A 12381-nucleotide genomic window follows, 5' to 3' on the forward strand; every position below is an offset into this window, starting at 1 on the left:
TTTGATGTCAACTGTTCTAGCTCTCAAGGCTTTGCTGTTCTCTGAGATAGTAGGTAGTTCAGGTCTTGTAAAGTAGTCTTTGCCTCTTCAGCTACTGAATTTGGGTTCTTGAAGTCCTGTTGGAATATGAACATGTTTCTCCTAGTCTAGATTTTCTTAGCTACCACTGCAAGCTCCTCTACTATTTTAGAGCCTCCACCTGAGGCCAGAGCCATCATCAGGTTAGGTAGAGAAGTGGCTCGGGTGGGGTGTTTTTGGATATGTCTAGATCATTGGAGCCAAACATCTTGGGCTACTGGGCAAGATCAAATTGCATGGGTGATTGTCTCCTCTTCTTGTAAGCAAATTGAACATAATGTTGTCATTAGGACCTTTTTCTTGAACAAGTTGAGGTTTGTAGGTAGAGCTTCCCAACATGCCCTCCAAAGAAATAGCTTTTATGTTGGATGTATGTTTAGCTTCCATAGGTTTGGCCAGAACTGTTCTCTAGTTGAGCTATTGGATGCCTGACCCTTATCCTTGTCTTGTATCTCTTTGTGGAGGTGGTTTGCACTCTTCACAGAGAAATAACCTTTTGTCGTCCTATTCCATATTAACTTGTCTTCACTTGCTAAGTAGCTGAGGGGAATTTGAAAGATTAGCTCTGCCTCTTCCTTTGAGAAGAGATTTTCCACTATGTGGGGCCTCCATTGCCTAGTTTGCTCATCAATTATAGAGCTTACAATAGCCTAAGGGTCTAAAACCTTCAGGTAGTCATGAATTCTGAAAGAATTTGGTCTTGGTACCATTTATCCTGTAGGATGTTAATCTGTGTTTCATTCCCAACTTGGCTTCTTGTCCCTTTTTCAATGAGAGATCTTGCTGTTACTATGCTTCTCCAGATATATGATCGTTGGCTTACCTTCTTAGCTTTCATGAAAGGGCAGTTAGGAAAGTATTTTGCTTTGAGTACTCTTGAGGCTAAAGAAAGGGGGTTATTGTAATAGTCTCCAACCTTGCTTTGCAAGCATAGCAAGGTTAAAATTATGAAGGTCTCGAAAGCCTAGTCCCCCTATGGTTTTTGCCTTTCCCATGGTTTGCTAGGAGACCTAATGGATTATTTTCTCTCTTTCTCCATGTCCCCACAAGAAGTTCTTAATCAATCTATTTATTTCAGTCAAAAGGGTCCTCGGGAGGTTGAAAACTGACATGCTATATGTAGGCATAGCTTGAATTTTAGCTTTGATGAAGACTTCCTTTCCTGCTTGTGATAGTAGCTTGACCTTGTGACTGCTCAGCTTTTGTTGTATTCTATCCAGGATTAGCTTGAAGGACTTTGTTCTTGATCTTCCCATTAGTGCTGGCAGGCCCAGGTATTTTTCATAAGACTGGCTGGATTTTTCCCCTGCTATGTTCAAAAGTAAGTCCTGGTTCTCTTTAGTGGTGTTCCTGCTGAAGTGAATCGAGGTTTTTTCCTTATTCAATCTTTGACCAAAGCCTTGTTCATATTGGTTTAGCACATGGATAAGCCTACTTCACTCTAATGAGTTGGCCTTGCAAAATAACAGGCTGTCATCTGCAAACAATAGATGGTTTACATGCATTCTTCCTCTTGCAATGGGACTCCTGTGATAGCCTTTGTTTGTTCTGCATTACTGAGCAAAGAGTTTAGTACCTCTGCACAAATGATGAACAGGTATGGAGATAGGGGATCTCCCTGCCTAATGCCTCGAGTAGGTTTGAAAGGTTCCTGAGGAACACCATTCAACAGGATGGAATAGGACACAGTCTCTACACAATTCATGATTAATTGAACCCAGGCTATGTCAAACCCCAGTTTAAGCATTGATTCTCTCAAGAATTGCCACTCAATTATGTCAAATGCCTTACTCATATTGAGTTTTAAGGCCATGTAGCCCTCCCTTCCACTCAACCTACTATGTATTGTGTGAAGTGTTTCAAAAGCTACAATAATGTTGTTTGAAATTAGTCTTCCTGGGGACAAAAGTAGATTGTGTGGCAGAAATTACCTCGGGAGTATGGATTTTAGTTTGTTTGAGATGGTCTTAGAGATAATTTTGTACATGACATCGCAAAGGCTTATAGGTCGAAAATCAGAGACTTTCAAAGGGTTATTTTTCTTTGGTATCAAAGCAATGTGAGTAGAGTTGATAGTTTCAAGCTTACCTTGAGAATTGAGAATATATAGGGCTACTTCACTTACATCATTGCTCACTTGGGGCTAGTAGTTTTGAAAAAAGGCAGATGGGAAACCATCTGGTCCAGGGGAGCTGAGGGGCCTCATGTTGAAAACTGCCTCTTCCACTTCTTGCCTTGTGAATTTTCTCAAGAGTTTACAGTTCATGTCTTCTGTCACTTTCCTTTCTAGATGCCTCAAAGAGTTTGGGATGCCTTAGGGATTAGATGTTGTGAATAGGCTTTGGAAGAACTTCTGAAATTTGTCACTAACTCCCTCAGTACTAGAAGCTTTTGAGCCTTCCTCATCTGTTATAGTTTTGATGAAATTGGTTTTACTTCTTTGTGTTGCACACTGGTGGAAGAAACTGGTGTTCCTATCCCCTTTTTAGAGCCATTGTTGTTTGGCTCTTTGTCTCCATCGAGTATCATCTTCTTCCAATAGTTGGTTTATGTCTTTTTTGGTTGCCTGCAGTTCTTCCTTGAGGTCCCCCTTGTCAGTCTGTTGCAAAATCTATAGATGCTGAAACTTGTTTTGAATCTATTTTTTTGTGGAATCAACTGAGTGTTTTTTCCATATGCTCAGTTTTTCTCGACATCTATCCATACTTCTTGTTTTCATCTCGAGTTTGTTTGTTCCTAGTAATGGCCCCATCCAAGCCTCTTCTATCACTTTGTTGCATTCTTCTCTCAAGGCCCAACTGGCCTCATACTTGAAAGGTCTATCCCCCCTTGCATGGGGCTGGTTTGCTTGTGTGACTGAGACCACTAGAGGCCTGTGGTCTGAACAACTGACTGCTGAGGTGGTGACTGAGAATTCCTCAAACATAGTCTGCCAGGTTGAGTTTGTACATGCTCGATCAAGTGTCTCTTTTGTAAAGTGAGTGCCCTCCCTATTATTGAACTAGGTGAATTTGTCACCTTTGTACCCAAGGTCATACAAACCAGTGTCCATTAGTGCTTTCTTGAAGCCTTCCATTTGCACAAGGGGCCTAGATCTACCCCCAACTTTCTCTCCATGGTGTAAAACCTCATTGAAATCACCTAAGCACAGCCCTGGATGGCCCTCTTCTGGTTGCAAGTGTCTCAATAGGGCCCAGCTTGATTTTCTCTTCTTAGTCACTGGGTTTCCATAGAAACCAGTAATTTTCAGCTTAAGTTTCTTGACTCTTGCTCGATGCTAAGGGATATGTGGTGTTGGGAATAATTGATTGGTTCCAACTTTATAGAGTCATTCCATATGAAGGCTAGGCCTCCACTAGCTTTTTTGCTATCCACAACAAATTGTTAGGCATATCGATTTTCCTTTTAATTGCTTCAACTTTGGTCCTATTACATTTAGTCTCAATTAAGAAAATGAGACTAGTGGACTTTGATTTCACCAAGAGGTGAAGCTCTCGAACTGTCCGAGGGTTCCCAAGCCCTCGGCAGTTCCAACTTAAGCATATCATTTTTGTTGGTGGTGCTACCTAGCAGCCACCACCATTTGTTCTAGATTTGCATTTCCTTCTTGCTACTTCTCTTGTTTTCATTTCTTAGTAGGGCCTAAGCTGGATGAGAGACCTTCCCTCCTTTTTGATTTTGTATCAACATATTCCATGGTGGAGTCTTCATCCTCTTCATCCCTTAATTGCAAAAGTTGCTCATGAGCTCTTCTCTTCCACTTGTGGTTCTTAGGGGTAGCAAGTTGTTTTCTCTGTGAATCCAGAAATTGGTTAAGGGAGTTTACTTGAGATGCTAGTGATGGGCCCAAGTCACCCGGGTGGGTTCTGCCACGTTGGGCCTTGTTTAGTTGGGTCCTCTTTAGCTTGTCTTTTCCAGTGGATGTAGAGTTGCCTGTGTTGAAGCCCTGAAACACTATGGTGGGTAGGCTGGCGGGGTTGGCAGGTATCCCATTTTGTGTTATGGTCGTAGATAGGTCTTCCCCCTTTGGTAAGTCACCTTTCTGCCCATACTCTTTCTGGCCTAGCATAGGCTTTTGGTTAGGTGAGTCAACTTTCCTTATGGGGCAGTTCTCCTTGTTATCCTCTCCATTTGCAGCTTGATTCAGGGTGTCCTACCAACTGCTTCCCCTTCGACAAGACCCTTCTTCTGCCATGGTTGGCTTGTTTCACTCCTATCACCACCCTCAAACCTCTTGGGTGAGAGGCTGCCAGGTTTTTTTTTTTGGGGGGGGGGGGGGGGTGGCCCAAAGCCAAGACCCGTATTCTGGCTTATAGGTCTCTGAGTTGCCTCGTTTGGCCTTAGTGCATCCACATTCCTTATGCTTTATGGTGCCTCAATGGAAGCAAAAGGATGGAAAGCGCTCATATTTTACTGGAAGCCATAGTAGTTTGTCGTTGAAATTAAGGAGCCTACCTCGAATCAGGGGATTAATGATATTTATCTTAACCTTCATGCGTAGGAATTGCCCCCATGCACTCCCTGAATTATCGGTGTCAATCTCTATAATCTCTCCCAGGCCCTCACCAACCAAGCTGCCTATAGCCAAGGTCATACTCCCCAGTGGCATGTTGAAGATCTAAATCCAGAAAGATTCATAAACAAAATTTATTTTGTTTGGAGAAACCGACCAGTCCACGTCTTCCATACAGACCAGGAACCTGTCGAATGTCCATGGTTTCCCCTGTAGAACCCTGGCTTTGTCTTGTTCACATTGGAACTCTACCAAAAACGGTTGTTTCCCATATCTTTGAACTGAACCCATCCCTCCGGTCCCCATACCTTTGACATCATGGAGCGAAAAGCTTCCTTGTTAACTATTCGTTCAGAGACCACTAGTAGCATTAAGCAAAATTTCTTTGCACCAACTGCACATTGAAGCTCTTCTTTTGTCACTGTAACTCCTTGTTTCTCTTGGTCTGTTAATGTGAATCCTCGCCATAAACTCTCTAACTCAGCCTCCATATGAGCTGCTGTAAGAGAACAGTCAACTCAGGGACTCACTTTGCTCTAAGCAAAGACAGGAACCTCACCCTTTTGCAGGAGAGGACCCATAAAAAAGTCTACATTTTGTTAACTTGTAATTCATTAAATTTTTTATAGTCCTAACAATGTGGTGGGAACTATTGAAAGTATGTTTGTGGCCGACAAACAGCCTAAATCAAGTCGCCAATTGTACCCAAAAATCAATAGCGGCCCGATGTGGGATGGCCACAAAACATTAGCAACCAGGGCAACTACATTGTGTCGCCCATGGTGGCCATTGGCCATTGTGAGCTGCCTAATTTTGGGCTACTTGTGGAGGCTAATTTGGGCACTCTGTGGTGGTAGCCACCATGGGGTTTTGTTGATGTGTGTGTGTGTGTGTGTGTGTTTTTTTTTGTTTTTTTAAAGGTTTTTTAAATACTTTGGAAGATTAATTTTTATATTTTTTAAAAAAGTAATGCTAGACATAGTCTTAAAGTGTATAAGTTTTGTTAATTCATTTTTCAAAAATAATGGGATACATTATTTAAAAATTATTATTATTATTATTTTTATACATCTTAGATTTACTTAATTTTTCAAAGATGTTGCATGAATTTTACATATTTTAATATTGTAAATATAATTTGTCTTTTACAAATCTTGAAGGATTTTTATATATGTTGTTCGGAAATAAGAACATGCTTTGGACTCAAAAATAATCTTCGACTGTGTTTTGGGTCGCCAAACATGCCCTAATTAATTTCATCCTTCTTCTAGAAAATAATCTAGCTTGAGTTCTCGTTAAAATTATCGTTTGTTGGTCCCACCAACAAGCTCTCGTATCTAATGATTTTCTTTGCCAATGTTAGGCAAATGGGTATTAAATTGTACCAACAAATTAAATGAATACGAAACATATTTCGAAGTTAAAACATTGATGTTCTGTGTGCTTATATTCAAATGTAATAAGAATAAAAAAAATGATGGTCGTAGTTTCTAGAAACATTTGGGGAGGAAAATCTAAGATTTCTAGAAAGAAAAATTCTATACACTATACTATTATCTCACTTGTATCTCATAAAATAAGATGTGACACATTTATTATTATTAAATTAAATGATTATTTATTGTATACTTTTTTATCATCAAATAATGATAAATACGTCACATCATATATAGTAAGATGTAAGTAAGATGTTGATATGGTGTATAGCATTACTCAAAAAGAAATATCCAACTCTACATAGACATAAATATTCGACCCTAATTAAATTTTTTCTCCTTTTATTGGATAACACTCCCTTAGAATTCTTGTCATTGTGGCGTTTGAATGAGGTAGTGTATGTTTGGAATTGCAATAAGAAATATAATTTATAATTTTAGGACTTATAACTTATAACTTAAATAATAAGTTCTATAATTCAAAAGCTATTTACAGTTTGATAAATATATATCTAAAGTACTTTTAAAGTTAGTTATATTAATTTTTTAAAAATATATAGTTATCTACATGAACTTTTCAATAAAAGTTTCAATTTGATGCTTTTTAAAAAAGTAGATTTTCAACTTTTTTAGACGATTAAAACAATTTTTATAAATTTATAAAATATATCATTTTTTTTTTAATTTTTTTTATACAGTTAAAAGCATTTTTAAAATTTTCAAATTCAATCCCAAACAGGCTCGTAATCTTTTAGTATTCTCAAAAGTAATCAATATTAATCTTTCATTCTTGAGAATGCTAAAACATTACTCTATTCAAAGAATCCGAAAGCTCATAAATAATCCAGTCTCATAAATGTTTGCTCATGGAACTCCTAATTATATTCTTTAGCTCCATTCAGATTTGTAAAATGTTTCATTTTATTTTATCTTATCATTATAATTTTTTTAGATTTTTACATAAAATATAATAAATAATTCAATTTTTTTAAATCTCAAAATAATAATAATATTAAAAAAATAATATTTAACAATATTTAATTCAACTTTTATCTTTCATTTAAAATCATTTCATTATATATTTAAATCCAAACCAGCCCATTATCTTGATGTCTGATAGCTGGACATCAATTAGTTAACCCTGTTTTTAAATACAGAATCTACATAAACTAATTAATTTTTTAATAGCAAATTATTCTTTTTCAAAATGATTGCATTGTACTTATTCAATTTTTTTCAAAATACATTAGAAGTTTTGGCATTTCTCTTTAGAAATAATGGATTTCTTATGGTAGTACATATGATTCTATTTGGAATAGATTTTACACATTCTTGTTTTTATAATATAATTATATCTAATTAATGCATTTAATATAATTATATCTAATTTATTTATTTAAATACCTAATTCAATAGTTATATTCTTTAGTGGACTTTTCTTATTATTTATATAATAAAAAAAATTAAGCATGCGGCCTCTATACATAAACCCATAAAAGCACGTCCGCTCAAAGCCCTAGGAATCCCAGACGAAAAGAAACGAAAAGAACTCTCAGACCCATCGTCGTCCTCGAATCTATCTGGTCCCCACTGAAACTGTAACCATTCATCAGTCCGAGGTACATTCCCTCTGTATTTACGATCTTCTCCATATTCTCTAGAAACAATGTTTTTCATTTGCTTGGTCGTGGATTCAGGGTTTAAGGGGCTGCTGGTTGATCAAAATCTAACGTTCCTTTAGGATTTATACGTGTTTGTTGCCCTTTTCTTCTTGATAAACGGTCACAGTCTAGTTGAAGGTTTACTTCTTGACCTTACGTGGTTTTTCTTCAGTTTGTTTTTACAGAATATGTTTTGTTTTAAAATTATTTTGGTTTCTAGTTTTGAGAGATCATTGTTTTCTACGAGGAATTTGTATATATGTGATTGTCTTGAGGTGTTTGATGTTACTTCTTTGTATGTGTAAAAAGCTTTTGTTTTTATATAGTTTAGTGCGTCGCGAAATCCTAGGAAGTAATTTTGTCATTCGCTAGGTGACTGACGTCGAGTTTTGGTATTTTATTCTTTCTTCTTCTTCTTCTTCTTCTTTCTTCTTCTTCTTCTTCTTCTTCTTCTTTTTAATTGAGTTTTGGTCTTTATTCGGTCCAAAGTAGTGGGTCATTTCATTCAAGAAACACATTGTCCAACACAGCATATATAATGTCCTTACGATGTCTGCCAACGTAATTTTGCTGTTTTTGAATAATGGAATTCCATTTGCATGATTGTACTGCTGTTTCTATCTGAATATATGTGCACTTTGTTGTAGTGGTGATTTACATTCGGCAGGGGGCTTTTTGCGTACTAGTAGTCAATTGGAGTTGAGAATAATATCGGTTTATGCATGATATGAAGACATGTGTAAAGTTTATTCGACATTAATTAATCTATATCTTGTAGCCGGTTGTAGGAATACATAAATCTCAATAAAATACGTCTATTATATGCCATGGTAATAAAGAATCATCCCATGTTTACTTTCTTTTTCTTTTTAAAAAATTATATGGCTATGACTGATGGCATTTTTGTACAGAAACTTGATTATACTGCTGTTTTTTGTAAGATAAATATCACTTGGGATGTATTTGCTTCTGCCCTCTCTATGGTGATTTTGGATGTATATTCTTTGTAGTATTACGAATTATATTTCAGAGTTTGAGAGAATTCTACATTTTTGTGTTATCTGATGCTCTTTGTTTTTCTGATAGTTTATTCTGAAATCTTCACAAATTGCAATATAATTTTGTTGATATTGCTCTATATTCTTTATTTTAATTTTGTCTGGTATAAAGATTGCTCAAGTATATATCATCTGGGCATCTCTGTCTTTTCCCACTACAATTAATATCCTCTTTTATAACATTGCTCAAATTAATACTCAACATGTTCTGTTTTTCACAATGTTCATATAGCTCATTAATTAGTCACTCATGTGACCGATATGTTTATTTTTTTGGTATCAGATATATCATGAAAAACGTGAGAAAAAAGTCAAGTTAATGATATGAAATAACAGCACTGTAATTTTCGCACTTGATTGACAAAAGCTTCTCAATTGAATGCAATGCCTCTTTTTTTGTTGGCCTTTTGGAGTAATTATATTCAATGTGTGCATGTGTCACAACTAATTTTTGTTTGTATATAGCACCTTAATTTTTCACTCATGACCAATATGTTTTTTTCTTTTGGTACCAGATATATTCATGAAGAACCTGAGCAAAAAAGTCAAATTAATGATATAAAATAACAGCACTGTAATTTTTGCACTTGATAGACAAAAGGCTTCTCAATTGAATGCAATTGAGTGCATGTGTCACGACTAGTTATTGTTTTTATGTATGTTCCTGTGCCTAACAGATCAGTTCCTTTTTTATATTTTTGGGGAAATTCACCTGTTTTTTTGGATTTTTTTCCATCAAATTCCGACCTATATATTTATTTGTACTGTTTTAATTTAGAATCATTTTTATTGTGCCAGACTTTAGTTTGGGCATTTCTCATATTTCCTTCTTATTATATGTCATCGGTAACCACAGTGATGGCAAGCCACTAATTATTTATTGATGGTTGTATTCCAATCTGCAGAATGGCATGGGGTTGTGCCTCATTTGAACCCATAATCTTTTAAAAAGCTTAAAATGGAGTGCGGTTTCTTTATGTTTAGAAAATTGATCTTGTGGTGTGATGGACCTCATTTTCTGTGTCATAATTTATCTTTCGATAATTGATGATTTCCTGTTTTTCATTTTCTTTAAAATATTTTTGACTAAAGATATTATAGGAGTGAGAAGTTAGAACCCCTTTTTTGTGTTCCAAAATCTACAGATCTGTGATGGCTGCAAAACGTATTAGTAAGGAGCTAAAGGATCTGCAGAAGGACCCTCCTGTTTCTTGCAGTGCTGGTTCGTGCCCAAGTTTCTCATTGTTTTTTTAATCCACTTCTATGTTTGTTGGCATTTACCATAGCGCTATATGCTTGATGAAGTATTTTTAATGATAAATTGCGAAAGAGGCGCACTTATAAAAAATATTTGACTTATCACTTGTGTAGTAGAAGTGATTTTGTTTGTCTGCAAATGTATTTCTGAAGATCCATAATAATGCAGTGTCTATTATGGTAACAGTATAGAGCTAATTCTGGAATTTTAACATAATGTAACTTTTCATAATGCCTTCAGAAAATTGGATGGATATACCTCATAGGATTACTTTGATTGTCCAAGATACTAGTTAGCTAGGGCCCTCAACTCTCTCTCAACACAGAAGGCCTTTTTATCTGATAGCTGGAAGTTGAGGCTCCCAGCATTGTCAGACTTAAAACCCATAATGCTTGCACAAACATTGGAAAAATAAAAAACTGATTTTATGTTATATGGAATGTTTCTCGTCTATTTAAATAGTATTTCATAACATTCAAGTTTTACATGTTTACAGGCCCTGTTGGACGAGACATGTTTCATTGGCAAGCAACAATAATTGGCCCACAGGATAGCCTTTATGCTGGGGGTTTGTTCTTGGTAAACATACACTTCCCACCAGATTACCCATTTAAGCCACCAAAGGTAAAGAATTACTCCTTTATGAATGTAGAGGTTTGAGGTGTTTCCATCCGTATCACTACACTTGTCTTCCCGTGTGTGCATGCCTTGAATTTTATTTGTTACTTTCCTTTGCAAGATGTAGTGGATCATATTTGTAAGGGGATATAATTTGAATTTAGAATATTATATATACTTTAATATAAGTGCAAGTGTTCTTTCGATTGTCATGACACCTTGGTTAGTGAATTGACCATTATGCCATAATACAATGTTAATGATCCCAGCTGATTCATAGTCTCTTGTTTTAAATGCAGTTGTTTCTCTCTCTATTTTTCCCAATTTTATTCAGAAATTGGCTGGAAATAAAAAAATAATCCGTGGAGGTTGCACTTCCTTGATGTAGTCTAATTGTATGAAATTATCGGTTTGGTCCTTGAATGCAAATTCATTACCTGTATTATCTGGAGTACTATTTGTTTTTTATGCTCTAGTAACATGTTGGACTCTTTGATTTTTTCAACAGTTGGCGTTTGATTATCTGTAGGCACTTGTGAATAGTAAAATCTCTTCATGCTTTGAGCGTATAGATAACTTAAGGGATATTTCACGAAACAACCTTAATGCTTTGGCAGGTATCCTTCAAAACAAAGGTTTTCCATCCTAACATCAACAGCAATGGAAGTATATGCCTTGATATTCTTAAAGAGCAGTGGAGCCCTGCTCTTACAGTTTCTAAGGTATTATTTTTCTGATATATATATATATATTATTTTGATGTCGGGGAATCTCTCCAAGGCAGGGCTCTTTGGACCCACCTCTGCAGAGTAAACCCTGGTCCCTTGTACCGCACCCTCAGAATTTTCCTTACACAGAATTGGTTAAATCGGTGGCTTTTCATTAGGCGGTGTGGCTCCAAAGGATTGTTTATACCCATGAGATGTTGAACCTTAGACCTTGAAGGGAGTGATATCCCAAGACTAAGGAGTCTTGGCCTTCACCACTTGGACCACCCCTTGGGGTTTTTTCTGATATCTTTAGTTTCTTACCTATGCGATTCTTCTTGGTTATTAGGTTTGGTAATCCCAACTCTAGATGTTTTGGTTGTTGGGCTTGACATTGTAAAAAGTCACTTCTAATATATATAATAAACATAGAGAAAACTATGTTTCGCTCCATCAAACTACCATTGTTTTTTCAATTCCTCAACTACCTATAAAAAGAATTTATACCCTAAACTACAAGCTGCCAAACTACACCTTAAAGCTCCAAATTTTAGCAATTTGCTCACTTGGTTAAGATATGACAATTTAGATTGATGAAAATAGGATATGTGACACGTCCATATTAATCCTTTAGTTAAGTTGCTAAATTTTGACAGTTTTGGGTGTAAAAATTGACGATTTAAGTATTGTATATACAAACCAAAAAAACAGTGATAGTTTGAGAGTGCAAAATATAATTTTCCCTTTATTTCGTGCTGACTAAAGAAATAATTTGTCCGTCTAATACAAGTACTGGTGACAGGTGCTATTGTCAATATGCTCATTGCTTACAGATCCAAACCCAGATGATCCTCTTGTCCCTGAGATTGCTCACATGTACAAGACCGACAGAGCCAAGTATGAGGCTACTGCTCGAACTTGGACTGAGAAATATGCCAGCTCTTAATTTTCTTGTAATCAAGATGAATATATACTTTAATAATTTTGATTTTTCCATCTATTATCTTAATGAATCTTTATCCTTTTATATGAATACAAGGGTTCTTAGAATT

General features: G+C 36.0%; 1 protein-coding gene across 2 annotated transcripts; it reads left to right on the forward strand.

Moving 5' to 3' along the window:
• The first annotated feature begins 7510 nt into the window (after positions 1-7510).
• On the forward strand, positions 7511-12381 carry LOC122280830 (ubiquitin-conjugating enzyme E2-17 kDa-like). 2 transcript variants are annotated; one of them, XM_043091877.1, is made up of 5 exons: positions 7511-7646; positions 9892-9968; positions 10501-10628; positions 11240-11344; positions 12132-12381. In XM_043091877.1, exons 2-5 carry the CDS (start codon positions 9899-9901, stop codon positions 12273-12275), a joined length of 447 nt encoding a protein of 148 aa, XP_042947811.1. In that variant the 5' UTR covers positions 7511-7646; positions 9892-9898; the 3' UTR covers positions 12276-12381. The 2 variants fall into 2 exon arrangements, with proteins under 2 accessions (XP_042947811.1, XP_042947812.1); XM_043091878.1 differs by lacking the exon at positions 7511-7646 and adding an exon at positions 7686-7826.

The sequence above is a fragment of the Carya illinoinensis genome, chromosome 11 (genome assembly GCF_018687715.1).
Source record: "Carya illinoinensis cultivar Pawnee chromosome 11, C.illinoinensisPawnee_v1, whole genome shotgun sequence".
Taxonomy (NCBI): domain Eukaryota; kingdom Viridiplantae; phylum Streptophyta; class Magnoliopsida; order Fagales; family Juglandaceae; genus Carya; species Carya illinoinensis.